Raw genomic sequence first — 27,168 nt, 5'->3', positions numbered from 1 at the left:
GGCTGGCTGGCAAAAGTCACCAAGTTGGTGCTGGCTGGCTTTGGCAGAGCTGGGCCTGGGCCACTCACCTCCACCCCATGGCCTCTCACATTGTCCCCACCTGCTCCCACACCCTGCTTCAAAGATGAGTAATACCCAGATTTGCTCAGGGACTGGGGCAAAGCCATGGCCTAGAGCAAACAGGCTGGGCAGGATCTTACTCCTTATCACCAGCAGGAGGGACGGGCACACTCAGATGAGGGGCCACAGGCTGCCTCTACCGCTTCTTACCAATCATAGCAGGATGGGTACATCTAAAGGGGGTGTCTAAAATAGTCCAGGCTGGACGCAGTGGCTCATGCCTATAATCCTAGCACTTTGGGAGGCTGAGGTGGGCAGATTATCTGAGGTCAGGAGTTCAAGACCACCCTGACCAACATGGTGAAACCCTATCTCTACTAAAAATACAAAAAATTGGCAAGGCACAGTGGCTCACACCTGTAATCCCAGCACTTTGGGAGGCCAAGGCGGGGTGGATCACAAGGTCAGGAGTTCGAGACCAGCCTGGCCAACACGGTGAAACCCCATCTCTACTAAAAATACAAAAATTAGCCAGGTGTGGTGGCGTGTGCCTGTAATCCCAGCTACTTGGGAGGCTGAGGAAGGAGAATTGCTTGAACCCAGGAGGTGGGGGTTGCAGTGAGCCGATATCACACCATTGCACTCCAGCTCTGGGCGACAGGGCAGGACTCCGTCTCAGGGGGAAAAAATACAAAAAATTAGCTGGGTGTGGTGGCAGTACCTGTAATCCCAACTACTCGGAAGGCTGAGGCAGGAGAATCGCTTGAACGCAGGAGGCAAAGGTTGCAGTGAGCCGAGATTGCCCCACTGCACTCCAGCCTGGGCGACACAGTGAGACTCTGTCTCTGAAAAATGCAAAATAAAAATAAAACACTCAGACCTGGCTGGGTGTGGTGGCTCGCACCTGTAATCCTAACACTTTGAGAGGCTGAAGTGGGCAGATCACTTGAGCCTAGGAGTTCGAGACCAACCTAGACAACATGTTGAAACCTCATCTCTACTAAAAATAAACTAGCCAGATGTGAGTGCACGCACCTGTAGTCCTAGCTACCTGGGAGGCTGAAGTGAGATTTGCCTGAGCCCAGGAGGTCGAGGCTGCAATGAGCTGAGATTGCACCACTGCACTCCAGCCTAGTTGATAGAGTGAGACCCTGTCTCAAAAAATATTCAGATCCTTTGATCCAAAAATGCGATTTCTGCAAATCTGGGCTAAGGAATAGGTTATGGGGATGGGAGTGGTGAAGATTTGTTTACAAGCATCCTCATCAAGCAACTAATGGAAACAGAAAATAGCTCCAATATACAAAAACTGTCAATCTATAAAATGGTATCTAATACACTTATTTATTTATTTATTTATTTATTTATTATTTATTTATTTATTTCAGTCAAGGTCCTGTTCTGTTGCCCAGACTGGAGTACAGTGATGTAATCATAGCTCACTGCAACCTTGAACTCCTAGGCACAAGTTATCTTCCCTCTTCGGCCTCCCGAGTAGGTGGGACTACAGGTGCATGCCACCACGCCTTACTAATTTTTTTTGTTTTATACAGATAGAGTCTTGCTATGTTGCCCAGGCTGGTCTTGAACTCATGGCCTCATGTAGTCCTCCCTCCTTAGCCTCCCAAAGTATTGAGCTTATAGGCATAAGCCACCTCATCCAACCCTAACACAGACATTTTAAATGAAGTTTCCAAAGATTTTTTATGACATGGAGAAAAGTTTATAAACATCATACAGTATAATCTGAACTACCCTTTTTTTTTTTTTTTTTTTTGAGATGGAGTCTCGTTCTGTCACCCAGGCTGGAGTGCAATGGCACGATCTCTTCTCACTGCAACCTCCACCTCCTGGGTCCAAGTGATTCTCCTGCCTCAGCCTCCTGAGTAGCTGGGATTACAGGTGCGTGCCACCATGCCTGGCTAATTTTTGTATTTTTAGTAGAGACGGGGTTTCACCATGTTGGTCAGGCTGGTCTCAAACTCCTGACCTTGTGATTCACCCGCCTCGGCCTCCCAAAGTGCTAGGATTACAGGCATGAGCCACAGCACCCGGCCTTGAACTACATTTTTAAAACTATAGATCCTAACAGATTATTCTGAATTGTGGGAATTAGAGTGATTTTTCTTTCTGCTCTATATTTCTCTGCACTTTCATTTTTTAAAAAAGCAACAAGTATGTACCACTTTTGTAATCATTGTGCTGGGCTTACAGAAATGAGCCAATGCTGCAGGACAGCAAATACATTTTAAGGTGCAGTGGGATAAGGGAATACTCTTTCTTAAGCTCAGAGCTACTGGACTTGAACTTCACCGGGTGGGTGTTGTATGGCCGTCTTGTTGATTGCTGCAGCCTAGAACATGGAACATGGCCAGGCACACTGTAGGTGTTCGTTCACATTTGACTACCAGCCATCCAAGCAGGTTAGAAGACAGGTTATCTTTTCATAAAGATGGAACCTCAAAAATTGAACCAAACCCAACACAGTGATAAACACAGTCGTAGTTTTATAAAAATAGGTGCAGGACTTTTGGCCTTTAACTGCAAACCACATGGGCTCCAGTCCTGAGTTCTGGGATTGGGAGAGAAAGCAAACACAAGGCTGTGGCTTTATCACTTGGCTTCGGTTCCCTTCTGCAAATAACTGAATGCTGTTGTTCATTACTGAGAGGACGCTTTATTTCCTTGTGCAAAAGAGCGTTTCAAGTCAAGGTAGTCAGTCACACTTGGGCGAGTCCGGCTCACATAGGAACTGGGGGTAGAAGAGGTACTTTAAGTTGTACTCAGTTTGGGCTAAGCAGTTAGCAATCTCCTGGTCACACTTGCACAAGAGTTCTTGGCATTTGTTCTCTGCCGGTCCTGGAAAAAGTGGGAAAACTGAGATTAGAGCAGGGACCTGGAGAGGCTCACGGGAAACCAGTAAAGCAAGAGGCAGGACGGGTCATAAATAACATTTCTGAGACACTTGACAGCTCACCACGTGATCTCCATCTGCACGGCTCCCCAGGAAGCAGGTGATGTCAGCCCCATTTTACAGAAAAGGAAATTGAAAGTTTCAAATGGAGAGTCCAAAGTCTGCCATACTGCTCTTCTGCATCGATATTACCCGATTTCTTTTTTCTTTTCTTTTCTTTTCTTTTTTTTTTTTTTTTTCCCGAGATGGGGGCTTGCTCTGTCGCCCAGGGTGGAGTGCAGTGGCATGATCTCAGCTCACTGAAGCCTCCGCCTCCCGGGTTCAAGCGATTCTCCTGCCTCAGCCTCCCAAGTAGCTGGGACTAAAGGCACAGGCCACCACACCCAGCTAATTTTTTTTGTATTTTTAGTGGAGACGGGGTTTCGTCGTGTTTGCCAGGATGGTCTCGAACTCCTGACCTCAGGTGATCCACCTACCTCGACCTCCCAAAGTGCTGGGATTACAGGCGTGAGCCACCATGCCTGGCCTGATATTACACAACTTCATTTGGGGATTCCCTTATTTAAAAATAATAATAGTAATTATTTTTTGAGATAAGGTCTGTCTCTGTCACCCAGGCTGGAGTGTAGTGGCAAGGTTGTGACTCACTGCAGCCTCCGCCTCCTGGACTCAAGCCATTCTCCCACCTCAGCCTCCCATGTGGCTGGGACTACAGGCCCACCACCATGCCCAGCTAATATTTGTATTTTTAGTAGAGATGGGGTTTTGCCATATTGCCAGGCTGGTCTTGAACTCCTGAGCTCAAGCGATCCACCCGCCTCAGCCTCCCAAAGTGCTGGGATTACAGGCACGAGCCACCACTCTCAGCCCATAATAATATATTTTTTTAAAAACATACTTCTCCTCAATATACTAGGCATAGAAGGAACATACCTCAAAATAATAAAAGTGATAGATGACAAACCCATAGCCAACATCATACTGAATGGGGATGAGTTGAAAGCATTCATTCCCCCTAAGAGCTGGAACAAGACAAGGATGCCCACTCTCACCACTTCTATTCAGCATAGTACTGGAAGTCCTAGCCAGAGCAGTCAGGAAAGAGAAAGAAAGAAAGGGCATCCAAATGGGAAAAGAGGAAATCAAACTACCTCTGCCCATGATACGATCGTATACCTAGAAAATCCTAAAGACTCCTCCAAAAGACTCCTAGATTTGACAAATGAATTCAATAAAGTCTCAGGTTACAAACCAGTAGCACTGCTATACATCAATAAGGACTAAGCTGAGAATGAAATCAAGAACTCAGTCCCTTTTATAATAGCTGGAAAAAAAAAAAAAAGGAAAATAGCTACCCCAAACCTAGTAATATACTTAAGCAGGAAGGTGAAAGATCTCTACAAAGAGAACTAAAAAACACTGCTGAAAGAAATCATAGATGACACAAACAAATGGAAATACATCCGATGCTCATGGATTGGAAGAATCAATGTAATGAAAATGCCTATACTACCCAAAGCAATCTACAGATTCAATGCAATTCCTATCAAAATACCAAAATCATTTTTCACAGAATTAGAAGAAACAATCCTAAAATTTACATGGAACTAAAAAAGAGCCAAATAGGCTGGGCACAGTGGCTCATGCCTGTAATCCTAGCACTTTGCGAGGCCAAGGTGGGTGGAGCACCTGAGGTCAGGAGTTCGAGACCAGCCTGGCTAACATGGTGAAACCTCGTCTCTACTAAAAACACAAAAATTAGCCGGGCGTGGTGGCAGACACCTGTAATCCGAGCTACTTAGGAGGCTGAAGCAGGAGAATCGCTTAAACCCGGGAGGCAGAGGTTGTGGTGAGCTGAGATTGTGCCACTGCACTCCAGCCTGGGCGACAGAATGAGACTGTCTCAAAAAAAAAAAAAAAAAAAACAAAAACAAAAACAAAACAAAACAAAACAAAAAAACAAAGAAAAAAGAGCCTAATAGCCAAAGTAAAGTAATGTTAAGCAAAAAGAACAAATCGGGCCAGGTACAGTGGCTCACACCTCTAATCCCAGCACATTGAGAGGCTGAGGTGGGTGAATCACTTGAGGTCAGGAGTTCGAGACCAGCCTGGCCAACATGGTAAAACCCCATTTCTACTAAAAATACAAAAATTAGCCAGGCATGATGGTGTGCGCCTATAATCCCAGCTGATCAGGAGGCTAAGGCAGGAGAATCGCTTAAACCTGGGGGGCAGAGGTAGCAGTGAGCTGAGATCATGCCCCCTGTACTCCAGCCTGGGTGACAGAGAGACTCCGTCTAAAAAAAAAAAAGAAAAAAGAAAAAATCTGTAGGCGTCACTACCAAGCTTCAAATTATACTACAAGGCTATAGTAACCAAAACAGCATGGTACTAATATAAAAGTAGATACATAGACCAACAGAACAGAATAGAAAACCCAGAAATAAAGCTAAACACGTACAACTAACTGATCTTCAACAAAGCACTCAAGGCCAGGCATAGTGGCTCATGCCTGTAATCCCAGGACTTTGGGAGGCCAAGGCGAGCGGATCACCTGAGGTTCAGTGTTTGAGGCCAGCCTGACCAACATGGAGAAACCTTGTCTCTACTAAAAATACAAAATCAGCCAGGCGTGGTGGTACATGCCTGTAATCCCAGCTACTCGGTAGGCTGAGGCAGGAGAATCGCTTGAACCCGGAAGGAGGAGGTTGCAGTGAGCCGAGATTGCACCATTGCACTCCAGCCTGGGCAACAAGAGTGAAACTCCATCTCAAAAAAAAAAAAAAACACTCAAAAACATAAATTGGGGAAATGACACCCTATTCAATAAATAGTACTGGGAAAACTGGATAGCTACATGTAGAAGAATGAAACTGGATCCCTATCTCTCACCATCTACAAAACTCACCATATACATCAACTCAAGATGGATTAAAGACTTAAATCTAAGACCTGAAACCATAAGAATTCTAGAAGAAAACCTGGGATAAACTCCCCTGGACATTGACCTAGGCAAGGAATTTATGACTAAGACCCCAAAAGCAAATGAAACAAAAACAAAAATAAATAAATGGGACTTAATTGAACTAAAAAGCTTCTGCACAGCAAAAGAACTAATCATCAGAGTCAACAGAAAACCCACAGAATGGGAGAAAATATTTGCAAACTACATATCTGACAAAGGACTAATATCCTGAATCTACAAAAAACTCAAATCAGCAAGAAGAAAAGAAAAAACCTCATCAAAAAGTGGGCACATGGCCAGGCACGGTGGCTCACACCTGTAATCCCAGCACTTTGGGAGGCCAAGGTGGGCAGATCATGAGGTCAGGAGTTCGAGACCAGCCTGGCCAACATGGTGAAACCCCGTCTCTACTAAAAATACAAAAATTAGCCGAGTGTGGTGGCTCATGCCTGTAATCCCAGCTACTTGGGAGGCTGAGGCAGGAGAATCATTTGAACCCGGGAGGCAGAGGCTGCAGTGAGTCGAGATTGTGCCACTGCACTCCAGCCTAGCTGACAGAGCAAGACTCAAAAAAAAAAGAAAAAAAAAAGTGGGCACATGACATGAATAGACATTTCTCAAAAGATATATAAATGACCAGCAAATGAAAAAATGTTTAACATCACTCATCATCGGGGAGCTGCAAATTAAAACCACAATGAGATACTACCTTACCCCAGCCAGAATGGCCATTATTGAAAAGTCAAAAGAGACATTGACCTGAATGTGATGAAAAAAGAATGCTTTTAGACTGCTGGTGCTAAGATCAGTTAGCACAACCTCCATGGAAAACAGTATGGAGATTTCTCAAAGAACGAAAAGTAAATCTACTATTCTTCCTAGCCATCCCACTACTAGGTATCTACCCAAAGGAAAATAAATCATTATATCAAAAAGACGTGCACGCATTTGTTTATCACAGCACAGTCACAATTGCAAAGATACAGAACCAACCTATATCTTTATATAGATATAAAGATATCTATATAAAGATATAGAACTAACCTAAGTGCCCATCAACCAATGAGCAGATAAAATGTGGTGGCTGGGTGCAGTGGCTCATGCCTATAATGCCAGCACTTTGGGAGGCCGAGGTGGGTGGATCACGAGGTCAGGAGTTCAAGACCAGCCTCACCAATATGGTGAAACCCCATCTCTACTAAAAATACAAAAATTAGCCAGGCATGGTGGCAGTGCCTGTAATCCCAGCTACTTGGGAGGCTGGGACAGGAGAATCACTTGAACCCAGGAGGTGGAGATTGCAGGGGGCCAAGATCACGCCACTGCACTCCAACCTGGGTGACAGAGCGAGACTCCTCAAAAAAAAAGGAAAAGAAAAGAAAATGTGGTTACATATACACCATGGAATACTACTTAGCCATAAAAAAGAACAAAATGTCTTCTGCAGCAACTTGGATGAAGCTGGATGAAGCAACTTGATGAACTGATGTTGGTATTTTGATAGGGATTGCAAAGAAGTTACTTCACTTATTCTAACTGATGAAACTTAAGAATGGAAAACCAAATACTGTACGTTATCACTTATAAGTGAGAGCTAAGCTATGGGGGGTACACAAAGGGATACAGAGTGGTATAATGGACACATTGGAGACTCCGAGGTGGGGAGGGATAAAAAGCTATGTATTGAGTACAATGTAGACTACTTGGGTGATGGGTGCACTGAAAACTCAGATTTCACCACTATACAATTCATCCATGTAACCAAAAACCACTTGTACCCCTAAGGCTAGTGAAATAAATAAGTAAAAATTTTCAAAAGAATATTTCTGGAATGTTTTAATTTTTCATAACAAACATGTATTGGGTTTGAATCAGAAAAAGTATGTAAATGAATGGTTGAATGAATGGTGGGATAAATGGATCCCTCACCATGCACTCCTGCTTCTTGTTACCAGGGCAAAATTCTCACAACACAAAATGTATCATTTCAAAGTGTACAAGTCAGTGACATTTAGTACATTCACAATGCTGGGCATCTATCTAGTTCTAAAACTTTTCTTTTTTTTTTTTTTTTTTTTTTTTTTTGAGACGGAGTTTCACTCTGTTGCCAGGCTGGAGTGCAGTGGCACGATCTCAGCTCACTGCAACCTCCGCCTCCCGGGTTCAAGCAATTCTCCTGCCTCAGCCTCCCGAGTAGCTGGGACTACAGGCGCACACCACCATGCCTAGTTAATTTTTGTGTTTTTAGTAGAGACCAGGTTTTACCATGTTAGCCAGGATGCTCTCAATCTCTTGACCTCGTGATCTGCCCACCTTAGCCTCCTAAATTGCAGGCATGAGCCATTGCGCCCGGAGTTCTAGAACATTTTTATCACCCTGGAAGAAACCCCGTTCCCCTCAAGCAGGCACTCCCCATGGGTGGATGGATGGATGGATGGATGATGGATGATGGACAATGGATGGCTGGATAGATGGATGGTGGGTGGATGGATGCAAGATGGATGGATGGATGATGGATGGATGGAAATTGGATGGATGGGTGATGGATGGATGGATGGATGGATGGATGGATGGATGGATGGATGGATAGATGGATGAATGAATGAATGGATGATGGATGGATGGATAGATGGATGACAGGTGAATGGATAACGGATGAATAGATGGCGAGACAGATGAATGGATAAAAATAATATGTGTAAAAATTAGTCATAGAACCAGCCAGTGCAGGAACAAGCCTTCCTGCCTGTAAGCTTTCCATGGGCTGCTACACAACAGAAACCCTCAGAGAAATATGATGTAGTGGGGAGGGGACTCTTGAGGAAGGAGCCACTGTAGCTTCCTGGCTATAGCCCCAGGGTGGCATACAGGGCTGGCTGAAGGCCGGCTGTCCAAGGACAGGAGAGTGGTCAGCTACAGGGCGACGGGGACAAATACCCCAGCCAGCTCCTCTTCCCCTCACACCCTCAGCCATCCACTGGCAAGTCCTGCAGTTCCATCTGCCAGATTTGACCAGAAGCCAGCCCCTTCCACCATCTCCACTGCCACCCCCTGCCCAAGCCACCTCTCTCCAAGACCACTGCAACAGCCTGATAGCCACATCCAGTTTCCACCATTTCCCCCTCCTGGGTTTGTACCATGTGGCAGCCAGAGTGGTTTGGTTAAAATACAAATCAAGGCCGAGTGCGGTGGCTCACGCCTGTAATCCCAACATTTTGGGAGGCTGAGGCAGGTGGATCACCTGAGGTCAGAAGTTTTGAGACCAGCCTGGCCAACATGGTCAAACTCCATCTCTACTAAAAGTACATAAATTAGCAGGGCATGGTGGCACACACCTGTGATTCAAGCTAGTCAGGAGGCTGAGGTGGGAGGATCGCTTGAGCCCAAAAGGCAGAGGTTGAAGTGAGCCGAGATCACACCACTGCACTCCAGCCTGGGTGACAGAGCAAGACTGTCTCAAAAAAAAAACAAAACTGCAAATCAGGTCATGTCCCTCCCCTGCTCAAAACCCTCCTTGGCTCCCCATCTCTCTCAGAGAACAGTCTCCAATGCCCTAGGAATCTAGCCCCTATCACTCTCCAACATCATCCCCTACTTCTGTCACTGGGGGACTCTGCTCCAGCCTCACCACCCTCCTTGTGATCCTCAGACCACCCAGGCACTTGTGCGTACCCCAGGGCCCTTGTACTAGCTGTTCCATCACCTCCACATGGCTGTCTCCTCTATTCCTCAGGTCTCTGCTTCATTGGTGTCTCTGGGAGACTTTCTCTCACCCCAACCACTCTCAGTAACAGAGAAATCCTCACCATGCACTCCTGCTTTTTGTTATTGGGGCAAAATTCTCACAACCTAAAATTTACCATATTAAAGTGTATAGTCAGTAGCATTTAGTACCTTCACAATGCTGGGCACCTATCTAGTACTAAAACACTGTTATCACCCCAGGCTGAGCACGGTGGCTTAGGGCTGTAATCTCAACACTTTCGGAGGCTGAGTCAGGAGGATTGCTTGAGGTCAGGAGTTCAAGACAAACCTAGGCAGCATAGCAAGACACCATCTCTACAAAAACTACAGGCCAGGCGTGGTGGCTCATGCCTGTAATCTCAGCACTTTGGGAGGCCGAGGTGGGTGGTTCACAAGGTCAGGAGTTCAAGAACAGCCTGGCCAACATGGAGAAACCCCATCCCTACTAAAAATACAAAAATTAGCCAGGTGTGGTGGCACATGCCTGTAATACCAGCTACTAGGGAGGCTGAGGCAGGAGAATCACTTGAACTCAGGAGGCAGAGGTTGCAGTGAGCCGAGATCATGCCATTGCACTCCAGCCTGGGCAACAAGAGCAAGACTCAACCTCAAATAATAATAATAATAATAATAATAATAATAATAATAATAATACAAAAATTAGCTCAGCACGGTGGCACATGCCTGTAATCCCAGCTACATGAGAGGCTGAGGCAGAAGAATCCCTTAATTCCAGGATTTTGAGGCTGCAGTGAGTTGTGATCATGCCACTGCACCCAGCCTGGGTGACAGATTGAGATGGTCACTGCAGAAGAAACCCAACTCTTTTAAAGCATTCGCTCCCCATTCCCACTCTTCTGCAATCCCAGCAACCACTAGTCTACTTTCTATGTCTGTGGATTTGCCTATTCTGGACAATTCATATAAACGAAGTCATACAATATACGTGACCTCTTTTTTGTATTCCTAACAGAGCAACAGAAAGCCTATATATGTGACCTCGTATGTCTGGCTCTGTTCACTCAATGCTGTATTTCTTCTTTCTTTCTTTTTGCTTTTCATTTTTTTTTTTTTTTTTGAAAGAGTCTCTCTCAGTCGCCCAGGCTGGAGGGCAGTGGCATGATCTCCACTCATTGCAACTTCTCTGTCTTCCAGGTTCAAGCAATTCTCCTGCCTCAACCTCCCGAATAGCTGGGATTACAGGCACCTGCCACCACAACTGGCTAATTTCATATTTCTAGTAGAGACGGGGTTTCACCATGTTGGCGAGGCTGATCTCAAACTCCTGACCTCAAGTGATTCACCAGCCTAAGCCTCTCAAAGTGCTGGGATTACAGGCGTGAGACACTGCCTGGCCTTTTTTGTTGAGGCAGGGTCTCACTCTGTCACCCAGCCTGGAATGCAGTGGCGTGATCACGGCTCACTGCAGCCTGGACCTCCTGAGCTCAAGTGATCCTCCCACCTCAGCCTCCCAAGTAGCTGGAACTACAGGCATACGCTACTATGCCAGGGTCTCGCTATGTTGCCCAGGCTGGTCTCAAATTTCTGGGCTCAAGTGATAATCCTGCCTTGGCCTCCCAAAGTGTTGGGATTACAGGTGGGAGCCATCGTACCCAGCCTATCATATTTTCAAAGTTCATCCATGTTGTAGCAGGTATAGTAATTCACCTGCTTTATCTCTCAACACAATAGTTATAAAGCACTTGGTGCACACACTACTTCCTGTCTCCTCCTTTTAAACAATACCTTGTGGCTCTGCCTTGCCCAAAACCTAGCATGGAGCCCGGCAGAGTAGACTCACAGTAATATTGGTTGGCAGTCCGTAGAAAAGCCTTAGAAAAGCCATTCATCCTCATGCCTGTAATCCCAGCACTTTGGGAGGCTGAGGTGGGCAGATCACTTGAGGTCAGGAGTTCAAGACCAGCCTGGCCAACATGATGAAACCCCGTCTCTACTAAAAATACAAAAAAATTTAGCTGGGTGTGGTGGTGTGCCTGTAGTCCCAGCTACTTGGGAGGCTGAGGCAGGAGAATGGCTTGAACCAGGGAGGTGGAGGTTGCAGTGAGCTGAGATAGCACCATTGCACTCCAGCCTGGGCAACAGAGTGAGACTGTATCTCAAAGAAAAGAAAAGAAAAGAGAAAAGAAAAGAAAAGAAAAGGGGGAGGGGGGAGAGGGAGGTGGAGAGGGAGAGAGGAGGGGAGGGGAGGGAAAAGAAAAGCAAAGCCATACACAATCTCCAGTGCTCACACAACCCCAGCAACTCTGGTCTGTTATTCCCATTTTAGAGATGAGGAAAGTGAGGCTTACAGGAATTCGGTAACTCATCCAAGGTCACAGAACTGGGAAGGGGTGGACCAGGATTCCAGCCCAGGGTCTCCTGACCCAACGCCTCTGCTTGTCCTCTTACTTTTCTCCTTGAGCAACAAAGGTTCCTCCAACAGCAAGACCTGGCCTCACTGCTCCATGACCTCAGGGACCCGATGGCATCACGTTTTGAAGAAGAATAAAAATTTGAAAGGAAAAATAGCTCCCGAGGGTTAAGTTTAAAATTAAGGCCTGCTAGTAAATATTATTATAGGTTTAAATTTTTTTAAATATATTTAAGTCAGGCCCATAAATGGAAAATGGGCCAAACCTGTAATTAAATAAACAACTATGTTCAGAATATCTCCAAACAGAATAAGATAATATTTTTAGTCCAAAATGCATAATAGATATTTTAGTTCCTTTCATTTGGTTCAGAGAAGACAGTTCTGTAAACAGGCACAGACTCTACCAACAGACACACCAACGTTTTATAAATATCATTTCCACCTGGGTAGGAGCAAGCAGAATATGCAAGTTGAAGGGAGAAAGGAAAGATTTTCAACAGACTTCCCACTGAAGCCTCATTTCACCTCCTCATCACCCACACCAGAAGGGGGCAGTTTTGGGAATAAGTCACTTACTCTCTCTGAGCCTCAGTTTCCCCTTTATTTATGTCTTTTGTAGAGATGGGGTCTCTCTATGCTGCCAGGGTGGTCTCGAACTCCTGAGCTCAAGCTATCCTCCTGCCTTGGCCTCTCAAAGTGCTGGGATTATAGGTATGAGCTACCATGCCCAGCCAGTTTCCCCAACTCTAAATGAGAGGGTTGGATGAGATGATACCTGGGGCATGTTCAGGCCTAAAAATTGATTATATCATCATATTAATTCAGCTTTGATCTTATGCCAAGTTCTAATCCGTAGTAAGAAGATATAGCTGAAGATCTAAAAAAACATACTTCAAGTAGGCCAGGCGCGGTGGCTCGTGCCTGTAATCCCAAAACTTTGGGAGGCTGAGGAGGATGGATCAGGAGTTCAAGACCAGCCTGGCTAACATGGTGAAACCCTGTCTCTACTAAAAATACAAAAAAATTAGCCGGGCATGGTGGCCCCACCTCTAGTCCCAGCTACTCAGGAGACTGAGGCATGAGAATCACTTGAACCCGGGAGGCAGAGGTTGCAGTGAGTTGAGATCATTCCACTGTACTCCTGCCTGGTCTACAGAGTAAGACTCTGTCTCAAAAAATAAATAAAAATAAAAACATACTTCTAATAACGCTTACAATAGCCTCTTTGCCACCAGAGCAGACCAAGTCAGCAGAACCTGGAGTTTTAATCAAGAGTTGGAACAGATCTTTGATTCTCTCTAGGAGTTAGCAGGGGTCAGAGAGAAGTTCAGATAAGGATGGGAGGAGGAGATAGAAGAAAAATTCCCATCCAATCTGTTTCTCAGCTGGACGCGGTGGCTCATGCCTGTAATCCCAGCACTTTGGGAGGCCGAGGTGGGCAGATCACCTGAGGTTAGGAGTTTGAGACCAGCCAGGCTAACATGGTGAAACCCCATCTCTACTAAAAATATCAAAATCAGCTGGGTGTGGTGGCACGGGCCTGTAATCCCAGCTACTCGGGAGGCTGAGGCAAGATAATCACTTGAACCCAGGAGGCAGAGTTTGCAGTGGGCAGAGATCGCGCCACTGCATTTCAGCCTGGGCGACAGAGCAAGACTCCATCTCAAAACAAAAACAAAATCTGTTTCTCATCTTACAAACCTTTTCTCATCTTCACAACACCTATCTCACAGGTAAGGAAGCTGAGGTTAAGAGAAGTCAAGTTATTAGCTCAAAGTGATGAAACCCTCCTCCATCTAGAGCCAAGTGATTTTCTTTTTCTTTCTTTCTTTTTTTTTTTGAGATGGAGTCTTGCTCTGTTGCCCAGGCTGGAGTGCAGTGGTGCAATCTCTGCTTACTGCAATCTCCACCTCCCAGGTTCAAGCAATTCTCCTGCCTCAGCCTCCCGAGTAGCTGGGACTACAGGTGCACGCTGCCACACCTGGCTAATTTTTTTTTGTATTTTGTAGAGATGGGGTTTCACCGTGCTGCCCCGGCTAGTTTCGAACTCCTGAGTTCAGGCAATCCATCTGCCTCAGCCTCCCAAAATGCTAGGATTACAGGTGTGAGCCACCACTCCTGGCTGTGATTTTCAGCAAAGGTAGCAGGATGATTCAATGGGGAAGAGTCTCTTCAACCAAGAGGGCTGAGATAACTGGATAACAACATGCAAAACAATAAAGTTCAACCTCCGACCTCACTCCGTAGACAAAAATTAACTCAAAATGGATCAATGACCTAAATATTAGAGTTAAATATGATAAACCTATTAGAAGAAAACTTAAGGGTAAATATTTATAACTTTGGATTTGGCAGTGGATTCTAAGGACACCAAAAACATGAGCAACAAAAGACAACAGATTAATTGAACTTCATCAAACTTAAACACTTTTGTGCAAAGACACTATCAAGGAAGAGAAAAGACAACTTACATAATGGGAGAAAATATTTGCAAATCACATATCTGGTAAGAGTCAGTATCCACAATATATAAAGAACTCTTAACTGGGCATGGTGATTCATGCCTGTAATCCCAGCACTTTCAGAGGCAGAGAGGCAGAAGGATTGCTTGAAGCCAAGATTTTGAGACCAGCCTGGGCAACATAGGGAGACCTTACCTCTACAAAAAGTTGAAAAATGGCCAGGCGTGGTGGCTCACACCTGTAATCCCAGCACTTTGGGAGGCCAAGGCAGATGGATCATGAGGTCAGCAGTTCGAGACCAGCCTGGCCAACATGGTGAAACCCTGTCTCTACTACAAAATATATAAAAATTAGCCGGGCGTGGTGGCACATGCCTGAGACAGGAGAATCGCTTGAATTCAGGAGGCGGAGGCTGAAGTGAGCCGAGATCACACCATTGCACTCCAGACTGGACAAAAAGAGTGAGACTCCATCTCGACAAAAAAAAAAAAAAAAAAAAAAAGGCTAAAAATTAGCTGGGCACTTGGCCAGGCACAGTGGCTCATGCCTGTAATCCCAGCACTTTGGGAGGCCATGGCGGGTGGATTGCTTGAGGTCAGGAATTTGAGACCAGCCTGACCAACCGGTTGAAACCCAGCCTCTACTAAAAATACAAAAATTAGCTGGGCGTGGTAGCAGGCACCTGTAATCCCAGCTACTCAGGAGGCTGAGGCAGGAGAATCGCTAAAACCTGGGAGGCAGAGGTTGTAGTGAGCCGTGATCGTGCCACTGCACTCCAGCCTGGGTGACAAAGTGAGACTGTCTCAAAAAAATTACCCCAGCATCGTGCCACACACCTATAGTCCCAGCTACTCAGGAGGCTGAGCCAAGAGGATAGTTTGAGCCCAGGAGTTTGAGGCTGCAGTGAGCCATGATCATGCCACTGTACTCCAGCCTGGGTGACAGAGTGAGACCCTGTCTCAACAAGAGAAGTAAATCAGGATTACCGTATGACCCAGCAATTCCACTCCTAGGTATATACTCCAAAATACTGAAACCAGGTACTCAAATAAGTATTTGTTTATGAATGTTCATAGCAGCACTATTCACATAAGCCAAAAGGTGGAAACAACCCAAATGCCCATCGTTGAATGAATGGATAAATGAAATGTGATCTATACATGCAGCGGATGTTATTCAGCCATAAAAGGAATGACGTACTGACACATGCTATTAATACAACATGAACAGGATGGGTGTGGTGGCTCACGCCTGTAATCGCAGCACTTTGGGAGGCTGAGGCAGGCGGATCACTTGAGGTCAGGAGTTCAAGACCAGCCTGGCCAACATGGTAAAACTCCATCTCTGCTAAAAATACCAAAATTACCCAGGCATGGTGGTGCACATCTGTAATCCCAGCTACTCAGGAGGCTGAGGCAGGAGAATCGCTTGAACCCGGGAGGCGGAGGTTGCAGTGAGCTGAGATGGCACCACTTCACTCCAGCCTGGGTGACAGAGCGAGATTTCGTGTCAAAAAAAAAGAAAGAAAGAAAATGAGCAAACCTCAAAAATATTATACTAAGTGAAGAAGCTAGAAACATAGTGTATGATTCTATTTATATGAAATATCTAGACAGGGTAAATCCAGAGATAGAAAACTGGTAACCTGGTAAGTTTACCAGGTGTTGGTGGTAGGGAGGAATGGGAACAGATTGCTTAAGGGGAAAGGGATTTTTCGAGGCGGAGTGATGAAAATGTTTAGGTGGTGGTTGGATGACATTGTGAATATACTAAGTATCACTGAATTATACACTTTAACATAGTTAATTTTATGTTATGTCTATTTTCTTTTTTGTTGTTGTTGTTGTTTTTGAGACAGAGTCCCACTCTGTCGCCCAGGCTGGAGTGCATTGGTGCAGTCTCGGCTCACTGCAACCTCCACCTCCTGGATTCAAGCAATTCTCCTGCCTCAGCCTTCTGAGTAGCTGGGATCAAAAGCACCCACCTGTATTTTAGTAGAGACATGGTTTCACCATGTTGGCCAGGCTGGTCTGGAATTCCTGACCTCGTGATCCGCCCACCTCAGCCTCCCAAAGTGTTGAGATTACTGGTGTGAGCCACCATGCCCAGCCTCTTTTTTTCTTTACTCTTTTTTTTTTTTTTTTTTTTGAGACGGGATCTCACTCTGTTGCCCAGGCTGAAGTGCAGTGGTGCAATCTTGGCTCACTACAGCCTCAGCTTCCCTGGGCTCAGGTGATCCTCCTACCTCAGCCTTCCAAGTAGCTGAGACTGCAGGTGCAAACCACCACACCATGCTAGTTTTCGTATTATTTGTAGAGATAGGGTTTCACCATGTTGCCCAGGCTGGTCTTGAATTCCTAGGCTCAAGCCATCTGTCCGTCTTGAGATTACAGGAGTGAGCCACAGCACCGAGCCTGTTATGTCTATTTTCAAGTAACAGAAAATAGAAAAAAAGGGATGGAACTAGTGGTCTGGATCATGACTAGCTCTTCAGATAACTTTGAGTCTCGCTGCCGAAACTCAAGCCTTATCTACATTCTCCCTGTACCATTACTCACTTCCTAGTTGTTTTCATTGTTTTAGCTTTCTTATTTATTTGAAGGGAAACTATAAATGGAAAATGCCATACATCAGAATGGAATCTATTTCTTTTTGTTTTTGTTTGAGATATCGAGTCTCACTCTGTTGCCCAGGCTGGAGTACAGTGGTGCGATCTCGGCTCACTGCAACCTGTCCCTCCTGGATTCAAGTGATTCTCCTGCATCAGACTCTCGAGTAGCTGGGATTACAAGCATGCACCAACATACCAGGGTAATTTTGTATTTTTAGTAGAGACGGGGTTTCACCATTGAGGCTGCTCTCAAACTCCTGGCCTCAAGTGATCCACCTGCCTTGGCCTCCCAAAGTGCTGGAACTGTAGGTGTGAGCCACAGCACGCGGCCCAAAATGGAATCTTAAAAATAAATACCACGGCCAGATGCAGTGGCTCATGACTGTAATTCCAGCACTTTGAGAGGCTGAGGCGGGTGGATTGCTTGAAGTCAGGAGTACAAGACCAGCCTGGCCAACATGACGAAACCTCATCTTTACTAAAAATACAAAAATATTAGCCAGGTGTAGTGGCGTGCACCTGTAATCTCAGCTACTCAGGAGGCTGAGGCAGGAGAATCACTTGAACCTGAGGCGGAGGTTGCAGTAAGCCAAGAACACGCCATTGCACTCCAGCCTGGGCAATAGGAGTAAAACTCTGTCTCAAAAAAAACAAACAAAAATATCAAAAAACAAACAAACAAAAAAACCCACACTCCAAAAACAAACAAACAATAAATAAATAATATAAACATAAAACACTACAGTCCTTATGTTATTGCTTTGTTTCAAAATCTGGTAAGATTGCCCTGAGGGACCTGAGGTTTTTAATTGCAGGGTTTTTTTTTTATATATCTTTAGAAGTGGTTGGTTAGGTAAATTTTTTTTTTTTTGAGACTGGTTTTGCCCTGTTACACAGGCTGGAGTGCTGTGGCTCGATCACAGCTCACTGCAGCCTCAACCTCCTGGGCTTCAAGCGATCCTCCCACCTCAGCCTCCCAAGTAGCTGGGATCACAGATGCGTGCCACCACGCCTGGCCAATGTTAAAAAATCCTTTAACTTTTTTGTAGAGATGCACTCCTGGCCTCAAGCGATCCTCCTTCTGGTCCCCACCCCCAGCCCCTTTCTGATAAACATTTACATTGTTTATTATCTGATGCCATTTCTGTCTTCTTCCTTGTCGTCCGGACATCAAAGAATTAGGTTTCTTCAGGGTTTTCTTTTTCAAGTGCTCAGTGTTAGAGATCACTCACATTAGGGCCGGACACTATGCCTCACGCCTGTAATCCCAGCACTTTGGGAGGCCGAGGCAGGCAGACCACTTGAGGTGGGGAGTTTGAGACCAGCCTGGCCAACTTGGTGAAACCCCACCTCTACTGAAAAAAATACAAAAATTATCTGGGCGTGGTGGTGCATGCCTGTAGTCCCAGCCACTTGGGAGGCTGAGGCATGAGAATCGCTTGAACCCAGGAGGCAGAGGTTGTAGTGAGCCAAGATCACACCACCACACTCTAACCTGGGTGACAGAGCGAGACTCTGACTCAAAAAATAAATAAAATAAATGTCACTTACATTAGATATACCCAAGGGGTGGTCTATAGAGAGTTGGAAGCAGTGGTTATTGCAACAGGGGCACGGAAGTCATCTGGCTATGCCAGGATGCCCAGGGGATACTCGGGGTGTGTGGCATGGTGGTGCTGGGGACTCACCGCACAGGACGCTCTGATTGACGCACTGCCAGGAGTAGCGCTCTGTCTTGGGGCTGCAGCCGGCCTCTTCAGCTCGAGTGTAACAACAGTCGTGGCCATGGCAGCACCTGCGGATGTCACATGGGCAGGACAGCAGGTGGGTGAAGCTCTCTCCTAGACCTCCTCTCTTGCCAGGACCATGGGTGACTGAAGACCCCCGGGGAGGCACAGCATCCTCTTATCTAAGCTTTTTTTCTTTTTTTTTTTTTTTTTTAAGGGACAGGGTCTTTCTCTGTCACCCAGGCTGGAGTGCAGTGGCACATTCATAGCTCACGGCAGCCTTGAACTCCTGGGCTCAAGCGATCCTCCCACCTCAGTGTCCCAAGTAGCTGAGACTACAGGCACACGCCAGCCTGCCCAGCTGGATTTTTAATTTCTATTTCCTTTGAGACAGCATATCTCTCTGCCGCTCAGGCTGGAGTGCAATGGCTCAGTCATCTCACTTTAGCCTTGAACTCCCGGGCTCAAATGATACTGCCACCTCAACCTCCAAAGTATGCTACTACAGGAACACAGACTCCTTTTTAAAAGTTTTTGTAGATATGGGGTCTCACTATGTTGCCTAGGCTGGTCTCGAACTCCCAGGCCCAAGCAGTCCTCCTACCTCAGCCTCCCCAAATGCTGGGATTACAGGTGGGAGCTACTGTACGCCTGGCCTTATCTAAGCTGTTTCCCTGAAAATCCCCGTCTTGGGTAATGATTCCATTGGCCCCACCATGCCCTGTCCTGCCTCCCTGGCTGTGCCCAAACTTGGTCCCTGCCTGCCTGCCTCACTGTCTGGGTCTCGAGCTCCTGTGACACGACTCCTCTCTCTTCCTGGAGTGATCCAAGCCCTGCCACTTCCTGACTTTGCCCTCTGCCTGGGGCAACTTCATGTCTGCCCTTTGTCCCTTAGGTCTCAGCCCAGGCACAAGCCCCTACCTCCAGAGGTCATCCAGGCCTCACCAGGCTATACCCTCTCGTAAAATCAGATTCTCTCCCTTCAGGGTAGGTTTATAATGAAACCCTCCTTAGAGGCCAGGTGCGGTGACACCCATCTGTAATCCCAGCACTTTGGGAGGCTGAGGTGGGATGATCACTTGAGGCCAGGGGGTCGAGACCAGCCTGGACAACATAAGGAGACTCTTGTCTCTCTTGTCTCTATAACAAATTTAAAAATTAGCTCACCAGGCCAGGCTCAGTGGCTCATGCCTGTAATCCCAACACTTTGAGAGGCCGAGGCAGGTGGATCACAAGGTCAGGAGTTCGAGAACCGCCTGGCCAACACGGCAAAATCCTGTCTCTACTAAAAATACAAAATTCGCCAGGCATGGTGGTGCATGCCTGTAATCCCAGCTACTCGGGAGGCTGAGGCAGGAGAATCACTTGAACCCAGGAGGTGGAGGTTGCAGTGAGCCAAGTTTGCACCATTGCACTCCAGCCTGAGCAACAGAGCAAGACTCTGTCTCGAGAAAATAAAAACACACAAAAAATTAGCTCGCCATGATGGCACATGCCTATAGTCCTAGCTACTTGGGAGGCTGAGGTGGGAGGATTCCCTTCAGCCCAAGAATTTGAGGCTGCAGTGAGCCACTATGATTGTGCCACTGCGCTCTAACCTGGGCAAAAGCGAGACCCCAGGCTAGAGTGCAGTGGCGTGATTTCAGGTTACTGCAACCTCCGCCTCCCAGGTTCAAGCGATTCTCCTGCCTCAGCTTCCTGAGTAGCTGGGACTACAGGTGCCTGCCACCACACCCAGCTAATTTTTGTATTTTTGGTAGAGACAGGGTTTCACCATGTTGGCCAGGATGGTCTCAAACTCCTGACCTCGTGATCTGCCTGCCTCAGCCTCCCAAAGTACTGGGATTACAGGTATGAGCCCCCACACCTGGACACGTTACTTAATATTTCTGTGCCTTGGTTTCTTCATCTGCGAAATGGGATTCTTGTGAGAATGCAAAGGGATTCCCAGGGCAGTTCCTAGTGCATAGTCTGGCTGCCTTTGTGTGTGTGTGTGTGTGTGTGTGTGTGTGTGTGTTTAATAAAGAGACAGGGTCTCACTATGTTGCCTAGGCTGGTTTCAAACTCGTGGTCTCCAGTGATCCTCCTGCTTCGGCCCAAAGTGGTGGGATTACAGGTGTGAGTCACCACACCTGGTCACTTTATATTATTATTATTTTTTTCTTTTGAGACAGGGTCTCGCACTGTCGCCTGGGTTGGAACGCAGTGGTGCAATCTCAACTCACTGCAAACTCCACCTCCTGGGTTCAAGCAATTCTGCCTCAGTCCCCCGAGTAGCTGGGATTACAGATGCCTGCCACCACACACAGCTAATTTTTGCATTTTTAGTAGAGATGGGGTTTCACCATATTGGCAAGGCTGGTCTTGAACTCCTGACCTCAAGTGATCTGCCCGCCTCAGCCTCCCGAAGTGCTGGGATTAGAGGAGTAAGCCACCGCTCCTGGCCAATTTTTTAAGGCAATGTAATCAGCCCAAGTCCAGGGTAAGGGGAAGCTGGTACCAAGATCTGGCCTCATTGGCCATGTTATCCAAGAGGCCTCTGCCTGCCTGCAAAGTAGTACTGCACACTGGGATCTCCCTGGACCAAATCCCAACTTCAGTTTTGGGTACTTCCTCATAAGCTTTGACTACCCCAGAGTGTGAGGGATTTTGCGGCCTCCTCCCAGGCATGCACTCACCAGTCAATGGCATCACGGGGCTGGCCATGGCCTCCCAAGCCACAAAAGCAACCATATTTCATATAGGCGATGGGGGTTCGGGGACCAACACAACCCACAGTTCCTGCCAGTTCCAGGATCCCACGCCGGTGCACATGTAATGTCCTGGAGGCTGGGGGGTAAACAAAGGTGACAGGCTGCAGGTCAGGGCTTCCCAGACCCCTGGGAAGGGCATTAGCCTGAGAAGAGCCTAGGTGTTACAGCCTGGCTGTCTGGGTTCGAATCCTACTTCCTAGCTGTGTGACCTTGGACAAATTCCTAACCTCTCTGGGCCTTGGTTTCCTCGTCTGTGAAATGGCAGATAAGCTGACTTCAACTCATATGAACGAAATGAGATAATGAGTATAAAGCCCCTGGTGCATGAAAAGGGTATTATAATCCACCTGGGCTCAGTGGCTCACACCTGTAATCCCAACATTTTGGGAGGCCCAGGCGGGCAGATCACCTGAGGTCAGGAGTTCAAGATCAGCCTGGCCAACATGGTGAAACCCCACCTGTAGTAAAAATACAAAAATTAGCCTAGCATAGTGGTGCACGCCTGTAATCCCAGCTACTAGGGAGGCTGAGGAAGAAGAGTCACTTGAAACTGAGAGGGGAAGGTTGCAGTGAGCCAAGATTTTGCCACTGCATTCCAACCTGGATGACAGAGCAAGACTCTCAAAAAAAGAAAAAAAAAAGGCTAACTATTATAATCAAGGTCCTCAAGGTAGCCAACAAGGGAAAAAAGAGTCATGCATGAAACGTTTGTCCAGTTCCCTGTGTTGGGCACTGGGCATCACGGATGAGCCTACAGGTGTCTGTCACCAAGGTGGGCTCCTCTGTGGCAGCTCCCGGGCCCTGGCACTGCCCTGTGCTCATGACTTCCCCTCCAGACTCAGGCTCAGGACCCTTGGTATCTCCTCTTATTTTCACTGCCAGACAGGAAGCCCCCTTGGCCTGAGCCCAGCCATTATTCTAGATCTTGGCACAGCTCGGACACGTAATGGTGCCTAATGCATGTGACTGGAACCCCTGCACTGGACATGTAGGAAAGGAGGCCAGCCGGGAAATGTAACCCCACATTCCCACAGCCAGCAGGATCTCAAGCAGAGGCTTCAACCCAGGCTTCTGACTTGCAAACCAGTGCTTCTTCCTCCTTACACAGTAACAACAGGGGAAGGTGGCCTTCGGGGTTGCCAGAGCCAAGTGGTACCAGCAATAGAGTGGAAACTCACACACAGGCTTGCCTGCTTCCTGGGTTAGGGTTAGGGTTTATATGGCTCCGGGAAGTTGACGCATTGTGTTTGATCATCTTTTTTTTTTTTTTTTTTTTTTTTTTTTTTTGAGACAGAGTCTCATTCTTGTTGCCCAGGCTGGAGCATAGCGGTGTAATCTTGCTCACAGCAACTTCTGCCTCCCAGGTTCAAGCAATTCTCCTGCCTTAGCCTCCCAAGTAGCTGGGATCACAGGCGTGCACCACCATGCCCAGCTAATTTTTGTATTTTTAGTAGAAACGGGGTTTCACCATCTTGGCCAGGCTGGTCTCAAACTCCTGACCTCAAATGATCCGCCTGCTTTGGCCTCCCAAAGTGCTAGGATTATAGGCATGAGCCACTATGCTTATCCTGATCATCTTGTCTCTCTTTTTTTTTAGAGACAGGGTCTTACTTTGTCACCAACACTGGAGGGCAGTGGCACAATCATAGTTCACTGCAGCCTCCAAATCCTGGGCTCAAGCGATCCTCCTGCCTCAGCCTCCAGACATACGGGCATGCACCACCATGCCCAGCTAATTTTTCAATTTTTTGTAGATACGGGGTCTCATTATGTTGCCCAGGCTGTTCACAAACTCCTGGCCTCAAGTGATTCTCCTGCCTTGGCCTCCCAAGGTGCTGGGATTCCAGGCATGAACCACTATGCCCAGTCTCATTTCTGTTTTATCTTGAACAGTTTTCATCACACTGAATTTTTGAGAAGTCCAGGCCAGATTTAAATTCCATTTTGTTTTTTTATCAGTAGAAAAAGTAGCATATTTATGTTGGAGGACAAAGATGAATCAAAGAGGAAGAAAATGTAAAATGCATTTGGGGCCAGGCGCGGTGGCTCACGCCTCTAATCCCAGCACTTTGGGAGGCTGAGGCAGGCAGATCACCTGAAGCGAGCAGTTCCAGACCAACCTGACCAACATGGAGAAACCTGTTTCTACTAAAAATACAAAATTAGCCAGGCATGGTGGTGCACACCTGTAATCCCAGCTACTTGGGAGGCTGAGGCAGGAGAATTGCTTGAACCCGGGAGGCAGAGGTTGCAGTGAGCCGAGATCGTGCCGTTGCACTCCAGCCTGGGCAACAAGAGTGAAACTCCGTCTCAAAAAACAAAAACAAAAACAAAAACAACACACAAAAATAAAATGGCATTTGCAGTTGAAAGCTTTGTCTTCCTCTCTGGATGGTCACTCTCCCAGCAGCCCACACCTCTGCCTCAAACCTCCATGGCTCCCACAAGTCTGGATAAAGCTAAGGAGTCTCAATGCACCCCAAGTCCTGGGGGTAGTCAGCCCCTCTCACCCCTCCCTCATCCTCTCACACAAGAGTCATTTACTCTTCCTCCAGTTATGCCCCCTCACGCAGACAGTCTGCTGCTCAAATGCCCTCACCCCATCCTCAGCCTGCTTCCAGGCCACCTCCCTCCAGAATCCACCTTGCCTGCCAGGTGGCCATATGGACCCTCGCCATACTGTCTGCTTGTGGCAGTGCCCTCCGGCCTGGGGGGTCTTCCAGAGCAGATCTCTGGCCAAGCGCAGTGGCTTATGCCTGTAATCTCAGCACAATCGGAGGCCAAGGCAGGTGGATCCCCTGAGGTCAGGAGTTCGAGACCAGCCTTGCTAACATGGTGAAACCCTGTCTCTACTAAAAATACAAAAATTAGCCAGGTGTGGTGGCACATGCCTGTAGTCCCAGCTACTCAGGAGGCTGAGGCAGGAGAATCTCTTGAACCCGGGAGGTGGAGGTTGCAGTGAGCTGAAATCATGCCATTGCACTCCAGCCTGGGCAACAGTGAGACTCTGTCTCAAAAAAAAAAAAAAAACACTGAGCTCTGATATAAGCTGCCCTGGCACACAGTGAGCTTCCAGAAATGGTCCCTTGACCTCTAAATCCATCAAGACCCAGGGAACACGCCCTCTCTGAGCACCCTGACAATGTCCCAGTCCCAACACCATACCCTGAAGCTGTCCCCAAAGGTTCCCCTGCCACCCTCCCTGACCACTCTCTGGTATCTCAGAGCCCTAGCAACAGCCCTAGAGAGGGAGGGTTCTAGGCATGGGGCGGGCATCGAGCACTGTGCTTATAACCAAGCAAAACACTCCCTCTGTGCCAACATAGGTGGGGCAGGTCACGCTAGGGTCTGTTTGCCCTGTCTGCCTGCTGCAGCCTCCTCGGGGAGGGCCAGGGTTGTCTGTGCATCCTGTGAGCCCCTGGGTCTATGTGCACATACGTGTGTCTGTGCGGCTCTGTGTGTGTGTGTGTGTGTGTGTGTGTGTACACGGCTCATCTGAATTGTCCTGAGTGTGGTCCCGGGTATCCTTGAGCTGTGTGTGCGTGTGTCCCCCTAGTGGTATCTCAGTATTTTAGCCTACGGGAGCCGCACACCGCGAGCTGCACACCTGAGGGCCAGGTGAGTCTGGGGCTGGTGCTGTGCCTCCGCATCTGTGTGCTGGCGGTGTCTGCATAGTACTCTGCGGGTACATGTATCTGTGCACCCCAGAAATAGGCAGTCACCCAGGGGACCTCTCTACAGTGACCCCAAAGGATGGATAGTGAGATAGGGACAGTATGTTCTATTTTTTTTTTTTTTTGTCACAGGTGTTTCTTGTACAGCGGCACAATATATTCTTCTCCCACCCCCAAGCCGGGCCTTTCTGCCCCTGCTCCTCCCACCCTCTGGTGTCTCACATCTCAGGGACAGGTGGAATGAAGGATAAGTTCGCGGACCCCAGATCAGGACAACCGGGAGGCTCCCGGGCTGCCGGAGAGGGTCACAGCCGGTTAGGGGAGGGAGCCAGGAGAGGACTCTGCGCCCCTGGGGAAGGACTGGGTTAGTTCTGGGTCCCTGGGAGGAGTGAGTGGGGGGCCCTGCAGAAGGCTGGGGCGCACAGTGTGGGTGAGCATTAGAAGAGCGAGCTGGGGGCTCTAGGGCAACTAGGAACTTGGAGAAGGATGGGAGGCAGGGCTGCTGGGTCCCTAGGAAAGGCTAGAGGAATCCCGGAACCCCTGAGTTCCGGGAAAGCCCCTTCCTCACTCACCCTCACCGGTCCCGGGGCCAGGTCCAAGCAGCAGCAGCAGCGACGGCAGCGGCAGGAGCAGCATGATTGGCAGGCACACAGGTAGCGGCCCCATCGGAGGGTGGCAGAGGTGGGACGGTGCTGCTGGGCCACCGGAGGCACCAAGCCCAGCGGACACACACCCCGGCTGCCACGCCCCGGCCCGGCCCCCGACCTCACCTTCCGTCGGGGCCCAGGCGGAGGCAGCTAGGGGCGGGCACCTGGGGCGGCGCAAAGGCGTCCTGATCTCTGCATCTTGGCCACTGAAGGGGCTCGAGAGGCCGCGGGGCGCTGAGGACAGGACCGGGAGTCATCCCCAGGGAAGTCTCCTCGGAATAAGGGAGGAAAAGGCGCTCTTTTGATGTTATTATTCCCCCCGACCCTCCCCCGCTCACGTGGGCGCCCAAAGGGGACAGAAGACTTGAAGGAGGGGTAGTTCTGAATTTACTTTAACATTTTGTTTTATTTGGCCGGGCGCGGTGACTCACGCCTGTAATCCTAGCACTTTGGAAGGCCAAGGCTGGCGGATCACCTGAGGTCAGGAGTTCAAAACCAGCCTGGCCAATATGGCAAAGCCGTCTCTACTAAAAATACAAAAATTAGCCGGGCATGGTGGTGTGGACCTACAATCCCAGCTACTTGGGAGGCTGAGACACAGGAATCGCTTGAACACGGAAAACGGAGGTTGCAGTGAGCCAAGATCACACCACTGCACTCCAGCCTGGGTGAGAGCCAGACTCTGTCTCTTTCTCGCTCTCTCTCTCTCTCTCCCTCTCTCTGTCAGTCTGGAGAGAGTTGATTGTCCCCAGTCAGTCTCTCTAGTCGAGAGAGAGAGAGAGAGAGAGAGAGAGACAGAGGCTGGGCACAGGGCTCACGCCTGTAATCCCAGCACTTTGGGACACCGAGGCGGGTGGATCACCTGAGGTCAGGAGTTCGAGACCAGCCTGGCCAACATGATGAAACTCCGTCTCTACTAAAAATACAAAAAATTCCCCGGTTATGGTGTTGGGTGCCTATAATCCCAACTACTCAGGAGCCCGAAGCAGGAGAATCGCTTGAACCTGGGAGGCAGACGTTGCAGTGAGCGAAGATGGCACCACTGCACTCCAGCCTGGGCAACAAGAGCAAAACTCCATCACACACAAACACACACACACACACACACACACATGCACACACAAAATTAACCAGGCACGGTGGCACGTGCCTGTAGTCTCAGCGGCTCAGGAGGCTGAGGTACAAGAATCGCTTGAATCTGGGAGGCGAAGGTTGCAGTGAGCCAAGATTGCACCAC

The 27,168-nt window shown here is 48.0% G+C and overlaps 1 protein-coding gene across 1 annotated transcript; it reads right to left on the bottom strand.

Annotated features, from left to right (window-relative positions):
* Window positions 1-2,717: 2,717 nt before the first annotated feature.
* On the bottom strand, window positions 2,718-26,029 carry PLA2G10 (phospholipase A2 group X). Its single transcript, XM_054454175.2, has 4 exons — window positions 25,857-26,029; window positions 21,536-21,686; window positions 18,819-18,925; window positions 2,718-2,919 (listed from the first exon to the last, which is right to left on the bottom strand). The coding sequence occupies exons 1-4, from the start codon at window positions 25,948-25,950 to the stop codon at window positions 2,777-2,779; spliced, it is 495 nt and encodes a 164-aa protein (XP_054310150.1). The 5' UTR covers window positions 25,951-26,029; the 3' UTR covers window positions 2,718-2,776.
* Between the last annotated feature and the right edge of the window lie 1,139 nt (window positions 26,030-27,168).

This window comes from Pongo pygmaeus, chromosome 18, assembly GCF_028885625.2.
Source record: "Pongo pygmaeus isolate AG05252 chromosome 18, NHGRI_mPonPyg2-v2.0_pri, whole genome shotgun sequence".
Taxonomy (NCBI): domain Eukaryota; kingdom Metazoa; phylum Chordata; class Mammalia; order Primates; family Hominidae; genus Pongo; species Pongo pygmaeus.
Note: the sequence above shows the minus strand (reverse complement) of the source record. Positions and strands in the feature narration are given on the sequence as shown.